The sequence below is a fragment of the Gopherus evgoodei genome, chromosome 3 (assembly GCF_007399415.2).
Source record: "Gopherus evgoodei ecotype Sinaloan lineage chromosome 3, rGopEvg1_v1.p, whole genome shotgun sequence".
NCBI lineage: Eukaryota > Metazoa > Chordata > Testudines > Testudinidae > Gopherus > Gopherus evgoodei.
Window position 1 is genome coordinate 56,845,853 of NC_044324.1, and position 21,025 is coordinate 56,866,877.

The 21,025-nt window shown below is 41.5% G+C and overlaps 1 protein-coding gene across 1 annotated transcript in view; it reads right to left on the reverse strand.

Moving 5' to 3' along the window:
• DST (dystonin) overlaps positions 1–21,025 on the reverse strand; it is a 550,812-nt gene that overhangs the window by 99,531 nt on the left and 430,256 nt on the right. Inside the window, 4 exon segments of the mRNA XM_030558316.1 lie at positions 390–560; positions 1,833–1,994; positions 17,346–18,814; positions 19,666–20,161. Coding sequence (XP_030414176.1) covers positions 390–560; positions 1,833–1,994; positions 17,346–18,814; positions 19,666–20,161 — 2,298 coding nt within the window.

Below are 21,025 nucleotides of genomic sequence, written 5' to 3' on the forward strand. Positions count from 1 at the left end.
TGTTTGTAACACCGCTTTGCAAATATTAAAATGAAAATTCTATCCCTTCTCATTTTCTACTTCTCCATTAACCAAACATTGATTTTTATCTCCTGCTTTGTGTCTAAAATACCTTGATTCTTTTTGTTTTAAACTTGCTAGATTTTGCACTTGCTTCCAAGTATAGATGAAGGAGAATCAGAGCCCAGTTTCTACAATGAAATGTCATACCCATCCACATAATTCCAGAAGACAGAGTATGGAAAGCACAGCTGCATTAAATACTTCAATACACTTGATTGTAATACAGTACACTTGAGCAGATTTTCTGCTTCAGTGAAGATTGGGGATTCAGTATCATCACTGAAGCAGACAGAGCATCTGAATCTACAGTAATAAGTTTTACTTACTTTCTGTTCCTGTATCTGGGCCTTCACAACCTTGAACTCAGCAGATGGGGGCTTCTGATTGGCCACTAGATCTTCTGTATCAATGAGCCAGCTAAGCAGAGATTCAAGGGCATCCTGGAACCTTCCACAGTGGAGAAGAGCTTCTTGCAGCTGAGCAGCTCGTTGAGCAACCTGAAAGAAAGACAGAGAGAGTATTACTCACTTTTCCTTTTCTCCTCTCCTACTTCTGCCATTAATTAAGGCTTGCAGAATGGCTTTCTTTATTACTGTAGTGTATTTTCATTTTTATACCTCTTCATCATTGTGTTGAAGTTAATTCACATTCATCATTTTAGAATTCCACTGCTGTAGTTATGAATTAGGGTACCCATCTCTTAAGCTGTGGTCTTCCATTTAAAGGAATGAGGTGGATTCCCAGTAAACTATATTGTCCCAATCATGGAGTAGAAATAATACTCCTGTGTTGTACAGTTATGTTCTATAGTGACACTATGGTGAGATACAGTGGTGTGAAACATGCCTCTAGGAACTGCGTATTTTACTTACAAGGGCTTCCACTGTGCACTCCACATTAGGGACAATGCTCCCTTCATAGTTTAAAAGGTATGGAAGTAGAAAACATATCCATGAACCATGGACATCTGTTGCTCCACTGCATCGATGCTCCGGCGAGGTGGAACCTGTGACAATGAGCACCTTATCCTGCCTCCCACCCCTGCCACATCCTCACCTGCTGTCCAAGAACCTTTCATGGCATAGGAATGACACAAGGGGGAAGTTGCTCCTCTAAGAAGGGGTAACTTGCAATGCTTAAAGCACCATAAACCCTGATGTGCATTAAAGGGAACATGCCACTGACAACACATATTTGAGCCCTATTGCCGCTTAGTGCACTAATGGAAAATGCTCAGAAACCATGGTTAATACGAACATGATAGACAAGACTCTCTGATACCATGGTGAATGTGAATACAGAAAGAATCACAGTGGATGAATGAGAGAGAGAGAGAGAGAGAGAGAGAGAGAGAGAGAGAGAAGTGACTATAACATGGTTGAGAAAAAAACATGTAGCTACCTTTCCCATATATGTGTCTCACCTCCATCCCTTCTCCACACAACTTGAACTATTAAAGTCCTCCCTGCTCTGCATATGCAGAAGGGAGCAAACAGTCCTGAGGGAACCTTTGCTGGCTAAGAATGCCAGGAATAAGCCTACAGAAAAGTGGACAGAACTGTAGAAATGACAACCATTCTTTGGCAGCTATTGACACAAATATTTTAAAGAAAATTACAAAGAAAATTACTGTGTTAAGGTAACAGAATCCATGACCATCATGAACATATTTTAATGGCCTGTATTTTGAAAGATGACACCAAATAAATAGGGGGAAATACTAAACAAGGCAGGCAAAAATTGATTTTGTGAATATACAAAATAATAACCTTCTTATTGAGAGTCTTCCATCGGGTGTTAACATCTTCAAGGTCATGCTCAAGGTTCTCGGTGCTAGCATTTCTAGCAGCACTTTGAATAAGGCCTTGGCCTAACCAATTTACCTCCTGTTGTTTAACTTGCAGTGGTTCAATCTCTTCTTTCTGGAATACCTGCAGGTGGAAAACCAAAGGCACATCTGAACTATTGTTTGATAACACGTGGAACATAAGCAACTGTGATGTGGATATTGGGAGTAAAATCTTAGTCCTGAAAACTAACATATAGCTATATAGCATTATTAAAATGAAATGATATTTAGTGAAGTAAAGAAAATCCTAAAAACAATCAATGCCATTAAAGTTGAAAAAAATATAAGTTGACAGTACACCACCAACCAAACAACTATAATACTGTACCTCTAAAAATCAAATGCTGTATTTTGTTTAGAAGGCGATTTCATGTAAAACTAGGATGTGAGCAATCACCCTGGTGTGACTGCAGCTGAGATACTGGGACAAATTCAGCCCTGGTATAAACAGTGCAATTTCCACAGTGCAAACGTGCCTGCCTTCATGAGGCATAATTAGGATTGCTAGGTGTCCAGTTTTTGACTGGAATACCCGGACAAAAGGGACCCTGGCAGCGCCAGTCAGCACAGCTGAACAGGCTGCTAAAAGTCTGGTTGGCTCCAGCAGGACAGGCAGGCTCAGTGCCCAGTGGCTCAGCACAGTTTCTGGGAAGTGGCGGGCATGTCCCTTTGGCTCCTAGCTGGAGGGACGGCCAGCAGGGCTAGCTGGGAATGCTGAAGCCAATGGGAGCTGTGGAGCCGCAGCTAGGTGTGGAGGCAGCGCACAGAGCTCCCCTGGCAGCCACTCCGCGTAGGAGCGGGAGGGACATGCTGCCGCTTCCTGGGAGCCGCGCAGACTTCCTCTGTCCCCAGGAAATGCCAGGGCCACCTGAGGTCAGCACCGACCGGAGCCCACACCCCAACCCCTCTCGCCTGCCCCAACTCCCTGTCTCAGCTTGAAACCCCCTCAGGCACTCAAATTCCCCCCGTGACTTCTGCAGTGGCTGGTGCACCTGACTCAGAGGCAGTTCGGGCAGCGCTTGTGCCAGGTGCACTGACCACTGCTGGGGCAGTCTTGGGCCACCATCCTAGTCCCCTCTGACTCCACCCAGAGTGCTGGCTTCGCAGCTCCCATTGCCCAGGAACCACAGCCAATGGGAGCTGCAGGGGCAGTGCCTGCAGGCGAAGGCAGTGCGCAGGGGCATCAGGCAGCACACCCTCCCCCCCCGCCCCAAGTTTTATTCACTGGTATTTTTAATAAAAGTCATGGACAGGTCATGGGCCGTGAATTTTTGTTTACTGCTCATGACCTGTCCCTGACTTTTACTAAAAATACCCCTGACTAAAATGTAGCCGTAATTATTATATAGGACAGTTCTGCAGATTGCATGGGCTCTAAGTAGTTCTCTCAGTTCTATTGTCTATGATTGTACTTAAGCTCTGCAGAACCAGACTATTATCATAGTAATACTACTGTAAATTCAAGCTAACTCAATTTATTTCAGTTGAATTACTCTGAAGTGACTCCAGTGTCAATGAGTTCAGAAACTGGCCTAACGCCCCCGAATTAATTACACAGACAAGTGAAAAATAACAGATGAATAAACAATGGTAAAGAATGCTCAACTTTTGACCCTAAATCCTTTTATAGTGGCATTCAGCAACAGTTTTGTTTTAGGTTTAGTGCTTTCAAAGCAACCTTCTTCAGCTTCCTGAAGAGCAGGAAGCTCTTTCAGCATACCAGTTACTCTCCTTTTCTGGCACTAAGAACCCCGTGGTGAATTATGTGTTCTAAAGACACAAATATCACATGGCGGAGCAAATTTCTACAGGCTTGACATGCCACTGTAGAGGCTGCAGAAAATACACTGAGCACCTGCAAGAAAGCACTGGGGTTTATGCACACCTAGGGTTGAAATGCAAAAACCGTGGTATTCCCCCCCACTCACACAAGGCAAGCCTGACACAACCTCAACCACAAGGCAACTCCAAGACTGCCCCTTCTCTTCAACAGCCACTTACATAGTATCAAGAGAGATAACACGTATAGATAAGACTGACAACATTGCACATATCCTCACTCTCCCATGACACAAACCCTCTCTCGTGCATGCGCTGGCGTGTTGGTGTGCAGACAACTGCTGTATTTTTAACAGTTCTGATCTGTTATCACTTAAACTGTGAAGTGGGAGCACTACAGCATCTTTAGCTGGACACCAAAACTTTTAATATTAGATATCCCAGTGTATTGTGGTTAAAATGAAAATCTTTAGACCCATGGCAGATTAAATAATAAAAAAAACCCCAGCAGATTAAGTTATTTTTCTGGCAACTGGCAAATCCATAAAAAATCGGCCAGGTCGGTCCAATACCAAACAGTTGATAACTCACCTTCCAAGACCTTAATCACAATGGCAAGCAAACTACAAACTTTGTACAGCAGTTTGGTGAATATTTACAACTAGCAACAAGCTTGCTGTTCCCTTTTACTGCAAAATAAGGAAAGTAGCAAGCATTTCTTCCTACTTTGGGATAACCATCACACACACACACACACACACACACACACACACACACACACACACACACACACACACACACACACACACACACACACACACACACACACACACACACACACACACACACAAAACAAGGACTTCCTTTATATTCCAAAACTCTTTATCTTTCAAAGGCAATACACTACAACTGATGGCTGAGCCTTTTGCCCTAACTTGTCCTTTAAGAACATCTCTTTGTAAACAATGTATAAGCTTAAAATAAATTAAAATTATCTTTGAGGGTAATTTACCAGAACAGTTCAGCAACAAACCCTGAAATGCTTCAAACCTCAAGCAGAGTGGGCAGAAAAAGATTACAGACTTGATAAACACCCCTTACTTATTACAAAGCTTTACTCTTTACTTTCTCTCCTCATCCACCACTCAGAAAATGTTATAAGATCTTGTGCTTGTAAAACACTACTGTAACTTCAGATCCACTTTTTGGCACGCAGCTTCAGGAAAAAGGGCTTCAGTACGTGCAACAAATCTTTAATCTATGTACTTTGGAAACCACAATAATCTGATACCGTTATTTGTACCTTTATGAGTAAGACTGGTCAAGCTGAATAAATCAGGCAGAACTGTCACTGAATGGCATTGCCTTTAACCACAATTTGTGTAAAAACAGAATGGTAACATCAGTGCACAGTGGAAGCATTCCAAATGAAGAGTAACAAACACCATCTGGACAATAATAGCCATGCACCAAACAGCTGGAAGAAATCAGCCCTGTCAGAAACTGCCCCTCATTCTTTTACTAAAGCGAGCATCTCATCAGTTTCTGACATCTTGTAATGTGCTAGGCAAATTATGCTAGTAACCAGATTTTCTTAGTAAATGAAAAATAAAATTCTAGATGCAATAACACTTTATAATCAGAAACTCTACCAGTCACTTTGATGATAACAAAACAAACAGTTTTTGGCCTTTGCTGCAATGATTCCAAGACCCTTTTGTTTTGAATTACCTTATTAGACAATAGACCATTGCAGACTGTATCCAAGGTTTCTATACGGGTTCCCATAGTCCAGACATTCCTTTTCATTCTCACTGGGTTAGCCTGCGGACAGTTTATGGTATTATCTAACTCCAGTTCCTGAGCAGAAAATGTTGTTTCCATTGAATCTGTATGTGTTATATTAGATTCCTCTGCATCAGACAAAATCTTATATTCTGCTAAAACTGTGTTGCTAGCATTAACAGCAATACTTGCATAATACATGCCTAAATGCTGAGGTGCATCATCCCCCTCTATCATTGTGACACGTGTTTTCATTTCTTCAACTTCACACTCATTTCCCACTTTTCCTTTGTCTGTGGTAAAATGGTTTTCTCCATGATCTTGGAGATGTTCTGCATCTGATACTATGTCCTCTTTCAAAGAACTCTGCGAGTAACAACATTTGGTCCCCGTCTCCTCATTTTCACATTTCTGAGGACTACTTTGCACTATTTTTTCTGTTTGTGAAACATCATGTAAAGTCCATCTGCAGCTCTCTTCAATAGGGGCACTATTACAATCAAGCAATGGGACGTGCTGTTCACTACTGGAAATAGCAGGAAAAAATTGTCTAAATTGACCTACTGCATGGATATATTCTGCAGAAGATATACTTCTGACTTGACTTTGCTCTCCTGCTAATAATGAGTCCTGTTTTTCTTCTCTTTCTGCTGGAGGGCTGCATAGACCAGAGTCATCCTCTTCTGAGGTGAGGGAATTAGTGCCCCATTTGCACTTGCCTGCTTTTGCTATATCTGATCTATCAGCAGTTTCAAGAAATGAGCATTCACTTTTATTTGCACCGTCTGCAAAATTGAATGGAACAAACATTCTCCACGATCTCCTATGTTCTTTCTTTTCTGTTTGAGATTTTGTTTTGGGTAATCCAGTAGTTCGAATTATATCCCTATTCAGTTTAAGTGCATCAAATATCATTTTTTCATCTAATTTGTTAACTTCGCGACCTCTGAGCTCAAATACACTGGAAGAAGTAAGGGCACCATTGGGGCACAAAGTACTAATATCCAGTGTTCTATGACTATATGGTAAAGTCCGATCTGTGAAATGTCTTGAGGAGAGGCTGCCTTTGGAGCCTGAATCAATCTGTTCATTCAGTCTCACCGTGTCATAGATTGACCTCTGAGGAACGTAACAGTCTTCAATATTTAGATCTTCATCTTCTTCACCCTTCCCTACACAAGGAGAATTCTGACGTAAACAGTCTGGCCTGCTAAGCGGCTTTCCCATTTTGAAAGTATTTACAGAAATATACTACTATGCCTCTGCTTTCAGGAAGTGTGACATATAATGAAAAACATCATGAACTGAACAACTACAGACAACTCGCCTTTAGCACATATACAAAATCTACATCATAATTTATGAGGTGGTTACGGTCATAATCAGTGCAAAAGCAACTATAACTTTACAAGGCTGTGATTTATTTAATTTTTATTCCTAAAATATAAAGTGCTTTTGTAGTAAGGAGCAGAAGACTGTCAATATAACAACAAAACAAAGCAAAAACCCAACAGTGTTTCAAATATGCACAACATTCCACAGAATGTTCCATTTCTTTTTGCAGGTCAAAATTTGTATCTTAAATCTCCAGATTAAGCCTTCCAAATAATAAGCATTATAGTAGGCAGCACATTATCTTCTGTAGGTGACTGATTAACTGTAATCCATTTAAATGGTTTGCAGAATTCCATCTCCGTTTATAAATGAGACATGGTACAGAAGCTTCAAAAGAAAGATCCCACAGTAACTGTGTACAGTTTAGATCAAGGCACCAAGAAAAACTTCAGAGAAAAATAAGTTAAATCCAGAATAGTAAGCATAGTAAAACAGTCCTTTTACTTTTTTGGCAGTAGCTATAAATAACCTTAATCTGAAAGGCAGTGTATTTTCTTCTTGTACTAAGCTTCTTTGCGGTGTATTCAGAAGTTCCAAAGGAAAACAGTTTTCTAGGTAGTCAAGCGAATGCAATCAAACAGCCCTTTAAACTAGTAATTAGAAAAGCAACTTTTTCTTATTCATTTTCAAAATATCCTCCTGGAAAGTTATCATCCTGTTTAAGGCAACTGCAGTGCAGAATAATACAACATTTCTTTTCCTAAGGCACAGTAGATTTATGTTCCGTTTAAATTCAGCAAGACTTAACTATAAACCATAGCTGGCAGACTGTGGTCACCGTTTTGTCTTCATTTTGAAGTGCAGCTGTAGAGAAGAAGGCATAAAAGGAAATCCAACAACGAACCCTTGCATGTACCATCCAGTGTAGCTGATAAGCTTTCCAGCTCTCCCTGGTTTCTTACGAACTGACAGGCATCCTCCCAACACTGAGCTTAAAGAAACACCCTTTTTTTTCTTTAGGCAACATCTGCTACTATCCCATTCGTTCTCAGAGTATTACTCTAGCCAAGCATTAGTAGGTGCCTGACCTCTTAGCTCTACTCCCTTATGTTTTCTGCCCCACATGACTTAACTTCTTAAGTCATCTTTTCACTTTTATCATTTGTCTTGTCTCTGAAACAGACTGAGCTGTTTCAGTGGGAGGAACCTCCAGACTCAACATACCAAACTATAACAAACTAGCTGGTGATGACATCATGTAAAGTAGAATGCATTTTTTAATTTTGGAGGACCTGGTCTGCTTAGAAGCACAATGAAACACTGTTAATTAATTCAAAATGTTGAAACTGACATGGCATAGCTTAGCTAGGTAACCTGACACCACACATACCAAATTTCCAGAACATTTTTTCAAACAGCCAGAAACAGCACTATTTTGCTTAATTATATTAAAAACAGTCCAGTGGAGTATGTTGAATTAACAGAAATCAAACCTCTCATTTGTTCATCAAGGTTTTCTGCTGATGATATGCATAGTTTTTAAGCACAGTCTATAGTTCAACACACAACCCAATAGTGTCACCTTTTAAAAGGATACTGTTATGTTAAAAAATAAATCTTTATATGTATCTTTATCTGTTTTACTTATAAAATCTGAAATTATAACAAAAATGTTATAAAAAAATCCAATTTGACTTTATTCTGTCTGTATAGTTTTTATATTTCACTCAAATTGGAAAATGGAAATAAATCAGCATCAATTTCACGTTTTGTTTCTATTCATTTTCACTTTCTGACTCTCATATAATTGCACAGTGTTGCAATGTTTGAGTTGCAAATTCTAGATGGGGAACTTATAAGTCCAAAGGAAAAAAAGCCTCTCTCTATTGAAACTAAAATAAAAAATAATGAAAATGTTTATATTAATATTAGAGTCCTGATTCCCAAAGAGTTAAACTGGCATTAAAGGAACTCCTACATTTTGTGTCTAAACTACCTGACAATGTCAATTTAAAATAAATGTAAATCCAAAGAGGTAGGAGATTGGCACATAACACACTGATTAAAGAGGTTATGTACAAGCTGCTTCTTCGTTAGCACTAATTTGCACACTAATATTGACCAGGACCCTATACTGCTCTTGATATTTGGTATCAATTTTAGTGAGAGTTTTTTAATCATAGATAAAGGGCAGCAGATGGCATTTGGTATTAAAACTCCACAGGGCACTGTCATAACATTTTTTCCCAGATCTGGACCTTAGCGTCCAAAATATGGGTGTTAGCATGAAAACCTCCAAGCTTAGTTACCAGCTTGGACCCGATAAAGCTGCCACCAGCCAGGGATTTATACGGTGCCTAGCTCACTGTGGTCTCCCCAAAACCTTCCCTGGGGGACCCCAAGACTCAGATTCCTTGAGTCTCACAACAAAGGGGAATAAACTATTTCCCTTTCCCCTCCTCCCCTCCAGGTGTTCCCTCCCTGGGTTCCTGGAGAGATATACAGAAGCAAGCTCCGTGAATCTAAACAGAGGGATTCCACCCTCCCTGTTTCCAGTCTTGGAAAACAGAAGTACCGAGAGAGCTAATCTCTCTTCCCCCTCACCCAGAGGGTATGCAAATTCAGGCTTAGTAAATCTAACACAAAGAGATTTTCCCCCTGACTTCTTCCTCCCACCAATTCCCTGGTGAGCTGCAGACTCAATTCCCTGGAGTCCCCACTAAAGAAAAACTCCAACAGGTCTTAAAAAGAAAGCTTTATATAAAAAGAAAGAAAAGGACATAAAAATGGTCTCTCTGTATTAAGGTGACAAATACAGGGTCATTTGCTTAAAAGAAAATAATGAATAAACAGCCTTATCCAAAAAAGAATACAATTTAACACATTCCAGCAACTACACACATGTAAATACAAAAAAATATATAAACCTATTGTCTTACTATCTTTGTACTTACAACTTGGAAACAGAAGATTAGAACTCCAGGAGATAGAAAAATCACTCTCAGAGCCGAGAGGGCACAGACACAAGACAAAGAACTCACACCCCAAAACTTCCCTCCACCGAGATCTGAAAAAGTCTTGTTTCCTGATTGGTCCTCTGGTCAGGTGTTTCAGGTTACTCCTTTCCAGGTGAAAGAGACATTAACCCTTAGCTATCTGTTTATGACAGGCACTACCAACGTTTTATTAGATAAGCACATTAGGAAATAAAATGCTATACACCAAAAGGTAAAAGGGTATGAAACAAATTCTGTCCTTTTTCTTTCATGCATTTTGCCTTTTTTTGGTAAGTACAGATATCAGAAAAAATAAAGTTTCCAATGTCCATAAAATTAAACACAGCCATGACATATTAAACTATGTCAAAGAGATATTAATCTTAAGACTGAAGACTCAGGTATCTCTAAATTAGAAAAACGTAACCTGCATGGTTACTCTTCTGAGGTCCCATCAATAATGTGTATTCCCACCAGACCAACCACAAACAAAGTCCCACTGAATTCAAAGGGAGCGGGATCTTCTTTAAAAGGGCAGAATCAGGACTGGAATGCCCAAGTTTTGATTTTTCAATGGAAAAAATAGGAATACTTTTTGTGAACATTTTTGCAAAAGATTTTCCCATTTTTGACCAGCTAAAATGAAGACCTTTTTTGAATAACCAAATGCTACATCCATAAGTATTAGTTACTTTCTCATGTTGTTGTTCTTAGAAAATTAGATTGATAAATAATCAAAACACAATTCTTTACCCTATTTTCTTTGTTTACCCATACGTTGTAAAGAGATGTCAACCTTATGAAAGGGATCTATGATGTTTTATGCAATATTTGCAAATCAGTACATTAAAAAAAAACTCTGGATTTTAACTGTTTAGTTAAATATATGAAAATAAACCTCAGATTGTTGAGTAAACACTATCTTGCTTCAATGTAAGTCAGAGAACACAGTCAATGTAATAAGCATAAACCAATTAAACTCTTAGTTCAAGCTCATCAAGAGAAAAATTCATCAAGGTTAAGATTCCTATGAAGTCCAGTTAGAAACCATCCTTTTTTAGGCACACGGTGCAAATATGAAGGAAAATCTTTAATAGTTGCACTACTATTGTTCTTGGGGATGGGGGAAGGGAGGGGAAGAACCATCCAGAGATGAAGGCTAACAACAATTCTATGTATTTTCAATGGAAAGCAGGGAAGGTTTGTTAATTAAATTAATGAAGCATTTTGGAAAGATTTCGAGGAGTGTCATAATTTGATAGTTCTCTGAATGAGCTTTTCATTTTTGTTTTTCAAAATGGGACCTAGCTATGAATTCAGATCTAAATGCTAGAAGTTCTGGGTGATCCCAAATCCAGGCAGTTGGTTCAGGTTCATCTCTAAAGTTTTTTTGTTTTATTTTTAAAGAAAACAGAAAGTAGAATAAGCGTAACTAAATACAGCAAGTACACCTACTGGAATTCCCTTTTGTTTCAGATCCATTCATTGCATTCTTTATTTGAAAACAAAAATATGTGACAAAGCTGAATGAAACAAATGCCATAAAACACAAAATACCAGCTACTGTAAGAGATTAAAACAGCTTTGAACAAAAACATCAAATTACTTGTTGCTGCTTTTTTAACAACTTTTCTCTGAATACCAACAGGGATCTGTTTGCTTGTTTTATAGTCACTGAGCAAAATTCTGCTCTCAGTTACACTGATGTAAATCCAAAATAACTCTTTCTTGGTTTATCCTGTGAAGCAGCAGTTCTGGTACTGCCTCCTAATGAACCCCACTAGACTTTACACAACTGTCATACAGAAAGCAAATCTGTCACTCAAAATGTAAACATTTCACATTAAAACTACATGATTTCAAGTTAATGCAAGTCATACTTCCATTTGTAATTGCCGGTTAAAGTTGGTGGTACCCATTTTGGATATCACACTACATAGTGACTGAAATGAGCAGATTAGCAAGAGGACATATAAATACAATGAGTCACTTCACCTATAAATTTTTCTTTAACAACTGTGAATTTTAATATCAGATACCAAAAAGTAGCACAAAGCTCTATTCTTTGCTTGCAAAAGTTGGCCAAACCACAGAAGCACCTTTTGGCCCATTCTGCAAGATCCTTCCATCAAGGGCGTAAAGAAGACTGTGTAAATGAGTCTATCCACCCAGAAGCAAATTTCTGTAAGAACACAGAAGCTAAAGTCATAAAGAACGAGACTGTGGTTTTGCAGCCACAGCTGCACTTCAGAGGAGGTGACAAGATGTGGATGTGCATGAAAGTGCAGCATCATTCAAAGCAGCTGCTGCTGGAGCCATTCTGCCTATGGATTGCTGAGTCAGGGAGAACAGCCCTATGGGAGAATGCTGAGGATAACCAAGTACAACATCAATTGAAATGGTGCAGCTTACATAGTCCATAATGCCAGCCCTAAATATTACGGCGTGTGAAGGGGGACTGAGGCATGGCCATACCTCTGCCCTGCCCAGTCAGGTTCATCTAATTCTGCTTCCTCTCCCGTCGGACACTGGGAGTCACATGAGGGGCACCAGACCCAAAAGCCTTCTTTCCACAAAAGGAGCAACAGCAGCAGTCCAGAGGAGCTTGCAGGAGCACTTCTTGTTCCTGCTTCCTCTTGCCCTGGACCAGAACCAGAAGGTCCTGCCCTGGGCACCAAGCCCAACAGCTTCCCATTTCCTATTCAAAATGTGTGTGTGTAACCCCACCAGCAGGGCGAAGGGGCTTGCAGGAAGGGTAGGACCTTTGGAAATCTCCCTAAACTGCTGAAAACTTTATAATTTTTGAGCAAAAATTTTCAGTGTTTGGTTTTCAGACATAAAATCAAAAAAATCTGACAGAAGCAGACACCCACTTTCGGCAAAACATTTTGTTTACTCAAGGACTCAGTTTTCCAGTAAAAAAAGTTTTGATCAAAAAATTCCAACCAATCCTAATCTTCATTCAGGTCTGTAATTTAGGCTTATTTTTCTTATTATTTACTAATGCCACTGGTTGTTGGCCTTGTCCTTCTCTAACCAGTGTAATCCTTGAACTGCCCAGCTTCACACTCTCTGCCCATTCTTCTTACCCTACTTTCTCCCTTTTCCCTTGTGCATTTCCTCTCCCCTCAAATTTCCTAAACCCGGCACCCGCTCACCTCTTATTTCCATAATCCCTTCATCTTTTCCACAACTCTTCACTCCCACTTCAATGCCAATGTGTGCCCACCCAAAACCAACTAACAAACCTAAAACTAATTGTTATAAGTAAAACAAATATACAAGCTTACATATAAAATTTTAGTTTATATCTCTGTGTGTATCTGTGCCAGCTGTCACCCTGAGCAGATGCTTTATTTTATCATAGAATACCAGGGTTGGAAGGGATCTCAGGAGGTCATCTAATCCACCCCCCTGCTCAAAGCAGGACCAGTCTGCAGACAGATTTTTACCCCAGTTCCCTAAATGGCCCCCTCAATGATTGAACTCACAACCCTGGGTTTAGCAGACCAATGCTCAAACCACTGAGCTATCCCTCCCCCCATACTCCTTTCTCACACTTTTTCAGTTTGCAAGCTCTTCAGGGCAGGGACTCTGTCTTGTTACATGTCTGTATAGTGTCTTTGGGCGTGGAATGCTCCAGGCTGCATTAGCCGGTTGCTTCTTCCTCTCAGGGAGTACAAGCACTGGCATTTAGATTGCACCCTGAAGGTGAAGTATTGCTTGTGCCTACCTATCACACACTTGTTCAAGAGCAGCTATAAGGTGTTCCAAAGCTGCTACAGCTGTTCTACAAAGATACCTGCTGTTCCACTGTAGTGGTATTTAGCCCACTGACCCAGAGGAGTAAAAATGACATAAGGCTATAAGAGTGCAAAAAACAAGGCCTGGGGTACTATTTTCTAGCTCCCTTATTTCTGGACTAGTCAGACTGCCTCCATGTGAGGGCCCTGCTTGTTCAGAGTTGTACCACAGGGTGTAGACTTCTGGTGGTTAAAGAAACCTGGAGCTATAGTTAAATGGCTACCACTTTTGAAAGCAGCAGAGATCTGGAAATATCCTATAGATCAGCATTTCTCAACTGGGGGTCCATTGCCCCCTTGGGGGCCTCGAGCCATTTCAGGAGGGACATGGGACACCATAGCTGGAACCCAGAGCCTGAGCCGTGGTGCCTCGCTCTCCCTGCCACGGGGCTGAAGCCAGGAGCCCCGGTGCCTCCACTCTGGCACTGACGCCGGGAGCCCTGGTGCCCGCCGCTGCGGGGTTGAAGCTAGCAGCCATGGGGCTGAGCCCCAAGCACTGGTTGCCACCACTCCCGCAGTGCCAAAGTGGAGCAGTCCTGAGGGCAACTCCACCCTCCGCCCCACTTTCTCCTCTCCCTGCCTCTTCAGGAGGAAAGTCAGAGTCAGCAGTGCAGACAGCTGCTGCTCTTACTCATGCCATGGAGTGGGCCACCGGGTTGTGGCTGCCTGCTCCTCAGCTCATGCAGCCGGTAAGAGCTGCCCAGGCAGGGGGGCCCAGCTCTGTGGCCGGCAGAGCCCTTGGGGAGCAGTGACACAGAGGAGCCCTCCTGGTGCACAGCCCCTAGCTCTCCCCCAGGGCCGTCTTTACCCATACACAAAGTACACAGCGTAGCTACCCCTCCCTGCATCCTGAGCTACCCCCCTGCTCACACACAGCCCCTAGCTACTCCCTGCACCCTGAGCTACTCCCCTGCCTGCACCCGGTCCCTGCTAACCCTCCCTGCATCCTGAGCTAACCCCCTGCCTACACACAGCCCCTAGCTATCCCCTCCCTGTACCGTGAGCTACCCTCTGCCCGCACAGAGCCCCTAGCTACTCCCTCCCTGCACCCTGAGCTACTCCCCTGCTCACACACAGCCCCTAGCTACTCCTTGCACCCTGAGCTACTCCCCTGCCTGCAACCAGTGCCATCGACCCCCTCCCTGCACCCTGAGCTACTCCCCTGCCTGCACCCAGCCCCAGCTAACCCTCCCTGCTCCCTGAGCTACCCTCTGCCCACACAGAGCCCCGAGCTACTCCCTCCATGCACCCTGAGCTACCCCCCTGCTCACACACAGCCCCTAGCTACTCCCTGCACCCTGAGCTACTCCCCTGCCTGCACCCAGTGCCAGCGACCCCCTCCCTGTACCCTGAGCTACCCTCTGCTCACATACAGCTCATAGCTACCTCCTCCCTGCACCCTGAGCTACCCCCACCCGCACATAGTCCCAAGCTACTCCCTGCCTGCATCCTGAGCTAACCCTCTGCCCACACACAAGCCCTAGCTACCCCCTCTCTGTACCCTAAGCTACCCCTGCCCGCACACAGCCCCAGCTACCCCCCTTCCTGCATCCTGAGCTACCCCCTGTACACACACAGCCCTTGCTACCCCCTACCTGCACCCTGAGCTGCCCCCTGCCCGCACACAACCCCTAACTACCCCCTCCCTGTACCCTGAGCTACTCCCCTTCCTGCACATAGTCCCAGCTACTCCCCTCCCTGCACCTTGAGTTACCCCCTGCCCACACACAGCCCCAGCAACCCCGTCCCTGCACCCTAAGTGAACCCCCACCACACACAACCCAGGCAGGCTGGTTGGTCTGCTAAGGTGAGTCAGGACATGGAGGTGATACTGCCTCCCTGCATCCTGTCGTGTGGAGCTGACCCAACCACCGCCAGCCTTTGCCCTCCCAAAACAGAAGTCAAACTATGCTTATGCCCGAGGGCCCACCGTGTCCCGCAGCCCCCAGTTTCCCCCCTCCTGCACTGGGGCTTGGAGTTTTTATAGCATGTTCAGGGGGGCCTCAGAAAGAAAAAGATTGAGAACCCCTGATATAGATCACAAATCAAAGCCCCAGTTCAATTGCACCAATCTAAGCAATAGTAATCACAGCGTAATCATTTTGCTTATTGTTTTCCAAGTGTTTTACTAACATTGTTCATAGAGAAGCAATTTGTTTCTGTTTCTAAATTGATATATACTGGTCAGTTCAGAGTTGTATACAATTTTAATCCTAACAATCTACTAGAATGTTTTCACAATATAATTATTATTTCAACACTTTTGTATGCATTTATGAATTTTGAAAGATCACAGTTTATAGAAGATAAAGTCAGCAGTAAAACTGAAACTCTCATACTATGCATGTAAAATGAATCCGGTTTTATATCCTGACACTGTTTTGTTCAGTCCAAACAAGCAAAAAAGCACCCTCTGCTGGAAAAGGTGTATAATTACTTCTCTTCAATTCTAATCCTCTTTTTGAGAATACGACTTAGTTCATGTTATAGAGAACTGTTTTATGATAAAGTAAACCAGAGAAAACAAGGCTAATATAAGTCATACAAACTTTGGAGTCAATACAGCATTGAATTTGAAACCATATGTTGCAAAGCTAAACAAAAAATTCAGAATGTTGCCATACTGTCAGTAGAAAATATATGATCTTTTAAAACACTGTTGTTTATAAATATATGATTAATATAATGTTCCATAGCCATGTTTTTCCAAGGCTGCCCACTTTTATACAGCTACGTGAGTGTTGAAATATCATTTGCTGAAGTTTAATAATAATAATATTTTATGTACCACCTTTCATCACAAAGCACTTTGCAATTTATATACATGCAACATCACTGATATGGAGCTTTTTCTGACCTGGACAACAGCCACCAATCAGAACACAGTACAACTGTACACAGAAGTGGGGAAGGGGATTTTAGATAAGGACTCCAAGATAAACACCCTAATTTTATGGGAAGAATGAGATTTTAATGACATTTCCTGAATTAATTTACACAAGATTCCAACTTAGCATTGGCTAGAGTGGTGGATGTGGTTTGCAGATGTTTGCAGAAGAGAAGAGGATGTTAGTGGAGCCTAGCTGGAGGGACAGTTGGAGTGAAAGGCTGGAATTGAGGACAGAAGGTCAGAAAAGAAGGAGGAAACTAGAGCCCTTACCCTGCAAACACTCATGCATGTGTTTAAGCGTACTACTGTGACTAGTGCCACTGAAGTGATGGGACTACTCATGACAGTAACGTTGAGCACATGCATGTTTGTAGGACTGGACCTAACTGCAGCCATGGAGGAGAAAGCAGGTCCATGTGGTGTATGGGCAAGTCTAGTGAAGCACCTACCTGGAAATTGTGTGGAAGTCAATAAGCTAAGACCTTTTAGGGAGGTGAGGTGAGTGGGTTGCATGGATAGCGAAATAGGGAAAGTGAGAATCACTGGAGCCTGGAGAAAGAACAGATCAGGGAACAGGAGCTGGAGTGCAGGAATGGCAGGCTGGACTGCAGGGGGATGAGAGTTCACCAAGATGTGGCAAAGAAGAAAGGTAGGACCTGAGGAAGGACAGAAACAGCAGCTTCGGGTCATAGTCATGGGACTGATATGGAGTAGGAGCATTTCTCCTTTGAGCTCCAATCTTAAAACAACCCCTTTCATAACATTAAGTGAAGGATTACAGAGTGTTTTACTCAGAAATTGCTTTGTAGAACAGTACTCTAATAATAAGAAAGTGTTCTTCCTACCTTGAATACATTCAGCTGTTGATTAATAATGTCTGTTTCCATTCCAACAGGACCTTGAGATTCTTCATGTTCTTCAGCTGCCCCAAGCAGACTGGAAAATTCTTTTAACTTACTATAAAACTCTTCAATACGACTAATAATTCCTTCCACCTGTTCCTCTCTGGCTTTTGCTCTGTCCAGTAACTTATTGCATTGTTTACTTAAAGCCTCTAAGTCCCTTTTTATACCAACAAGATCAGGAGACGCTTCAGTGACTAACATCATTTTACAGGTTTTATTGGCATTTTCATTACTTGTTATAAGATCTTCCAGCTTTTTGAGGAAATTGTTGATATCCTCTCTTTGTGACCGCAGAGTGTCTAGATCTCTTCCTGCTGGAGCCATGCTATCGAGCTCATCATCAAACTCTGCAAACTGAGAAAACATCTCTCTGATGTTGTTTTGGAAATGGCCAATTCCCTGAAGTTTGGTCTCTAAGAATGAACACTTGCCTTCAACCTGCTGGCTGATTGTACTGTATTCTTGCTCTAAAGACTCAGCTTGCAACAAGAGGTCAGAAACACCTTCTGAATTGGAAGCTTCTACCACCAGTTCTTGGGCAAGTTTTTTGGCCAAGTCCACATGAGGCTTTAAAGTCTGAAGTGTTTTCTGCTGGCTCTGCAACATTGTCAAGTGTTTGTTACTACAAGCCTGGGCTCCAAGAGCATCATGAGCTTCTAGCTGCTCTTTGGCACTTTTAAGTTGCCTTTGGGTTTCTCTGGATGATTCCTGAAACTCTTTTAACTTTTGTGCCATGTTTTCCAAGGACTCCCTCTTACTATGTAATTGTTCGGTGACCATATCCACTTTCTGGTTCAATGCCACTTTCTCTTCTGTAATGCTTTCTTTATCTGTTTGACTGGCATCGAGCAAACTGTCAGCTGCATTATTTAATAATTCCACCATGCTATGGTGTTTGTCCAAGTCCTTTTGCCAGGCCTTCACCTGAGCAATAGAATTCTCTATTTCAACAGGATCTATGACAATCTTTACTTCAGACAGGTTATTTTGGCACTTCTCTATCCAGGGCTGCAGGTTTTCTACATGTTCTTTGTATTTGAGGGCTTTCTCCAGACAAGTACTTAACTTATCTTGCCTTTCTCTTATTTGCTTATTCATTTCATCCCAGTTACTTTTGAGCATGCCAAGCTGAGACTGCAACTCTGTCCTGTCAGCTCCTTGAGTCTTCTGTAGGAGGCTTTCACCTTCTGCAACAATTTTTTCATAGGAACTAATCTGGTCAGACAAGGTCTGCTTAAAATCTTTCTGCTCTTCAATTAACGACAGCAAGGACTCAAGCTTGGCCGATACAGGGTGAGCCTGGTTCAGTTCTTCTTTCTTTTTGTCCAGCCAGGTCTGAAAGTCCTTAGACATTTGTTGGAACTGATGAGAAGTAGCATATGCTGATTGAAGTTGCTGGATATGATTAGCTGCAAGAAACAAAATAATATACAGTGTCAATTTTACAACTAACTACTGACCAAAATTGTGGTGAGCAATTTTCTAACTAAAAGAAAATATTTTTGTTCTGAGTAATATATATTTATTGTCGTTTGCCCAATTAATTTTATTACACATCATTTTTCATTAGAAATTGCTGCTTAACACGGACAGTTAAATTTCAGACAAAATAGTGTATAGGATAATAAAATGTCTCGTCAGAAATAAACGACAGAGGACTGAGGCCACCATGATGCAGAGAGTTCTGCAGAGCCAACCATGACAAAAAAGCCCCACACCAACGAGTAAAGCCTACAGAGTGCATCAAAACTTGGCAAGATATCTGAGCCCTACTGATTATCATGATTCATAGAGTTTAAGGCCAGTAAGGACCATTAGATCATCTAGTTGGACCTCTGGTATATCACAGGCCATTACGTATCACTCTGATATTCCTGTATTGACTTATATTTAACTAAAGCATAACTTGTGTTTGGCTAATGTTCTGAACATACGCAGAATCTACTGTAGATAGCATCTCATTCTGGTGATTCAAGTTGGGGGAGCTGGGTTTGCAGGCAGAGAGGGAAAAAAAACAACTATTGGTTTCCCTGCACCTCAGTTTGGCCCCTGAAGAGCCAGGGTATTGTTCTAGCTTCTTATAGGCACAGGGACAAGCTACAAAGTTTGGATCCACAGCACTGGTTGGCTGGTTGTATTTAGAAATATGGCTCAGGCTCATTTTGGTAAACACAGGATATTTTTAAATGACCAGAGAACTTCAGCCATTAGTGCTTTGCTTTATTTCTGCATTACTGTCTTCCCCCTTTTTAATACTAACCTGCTTTCTGCTCAATATCCATAAATGGTTTTACGATGCCTTCCAATTGCCTAATAAGTTCAGCTTTCAAGTACTCTTCTCCAACCAGTGCCGACAGCTCCTCACAAAGGGCCTGAGCCACTTTTATATTTTTCATTTCCTGTTCTATTTCCTGTTTCATTTCTCGAGCCATTTCCAACTGCTGTTTCATAGCATCGGGGTGTGTGCGCACTGCCAGGGTGCTGCGCAGTTTATTATCCAAGGCACATAGCTTATCAGACAGGCTTCTCAGAAGGCTTTGATATTCTTTGCTTTTGACAATGGCTTGGTCAATTTGACCACATCTGTCACTCAGTTGTCCGGTTAGACCATCCCATTTTTGTGCCACAGCTGCCAGTTGCTTTTTCACAACTTCATGAGAAGGAGGATGTTCACCTGGTCTCTTCAGTATCCCCTGACCAGCTGTGGTTAACTGTTCATACTGAGGCTTTCTGGTATCAAACTCCTTAAGCAGAATCTGAGGAGAGAGTAAATAAAGATTCATTAATTTCAGAAAAACCTCTCTAACCAAACTAAATTTGTCTTCATTAGCAGTAGCTAGTATGCATTATTAAGCCATCAGTTTCCCAGTTTAAAGAGCAGGTGAATTAATTTCTAATACACACCATGAAAGTGTTGTTTCATAAGTATTACATGAAGGGAATCGATTGGGCAGCCAATTGTATCGCTAAAGAGAGAGGAAACTTTCAGGAGTTATAGAAAAAATAAGGCACGTTTTCATATTGCACCTCATTACCAAATGGGAATTCAATCAGCAGACACAAACATTTAATTTTGTTAATATTATAGAAATTAAGGAATAGTACCAAGTAAAATAATCAGCATTTTGTTTCAAACAGTGTTTTCTTTCCTAGTCAGTTTTGAAATTTGTCCTAACATCAAAGGAGGTGTATAGTAACATAATATTGGAATATATTCTTTTAGCACAGAAAACATTTGAATTGATTCACGGAAGTACTGAACGTATACTGTAAGATTTATTAAAGTTTATATCTGTGGCTCTCAGTATTAACTTTTTTGGCAATAAGTCACACAATGCTTAGAGAAGAAGGGATGCATATGACAGTTTCATTTTACAGATATTGCAAACCTTTCTTTTTAAAGGCATATCAGGTTTAACTTTTAATGACTGTTAAGTGATACCTGATAGTCTCATGCTGGCTGTCTAACTTTTTAATTTTTGTTGTTTGTTTACAGACTGACTAATTTTTTTCATAAAGATATTACAAGAAAGTTCAATTTTTAAACTCTCTTCTAATCACTGATAACTTACATGGAAATGTCAGTTTCAACCATATTTTGTGCAAAATAGGATAACAAC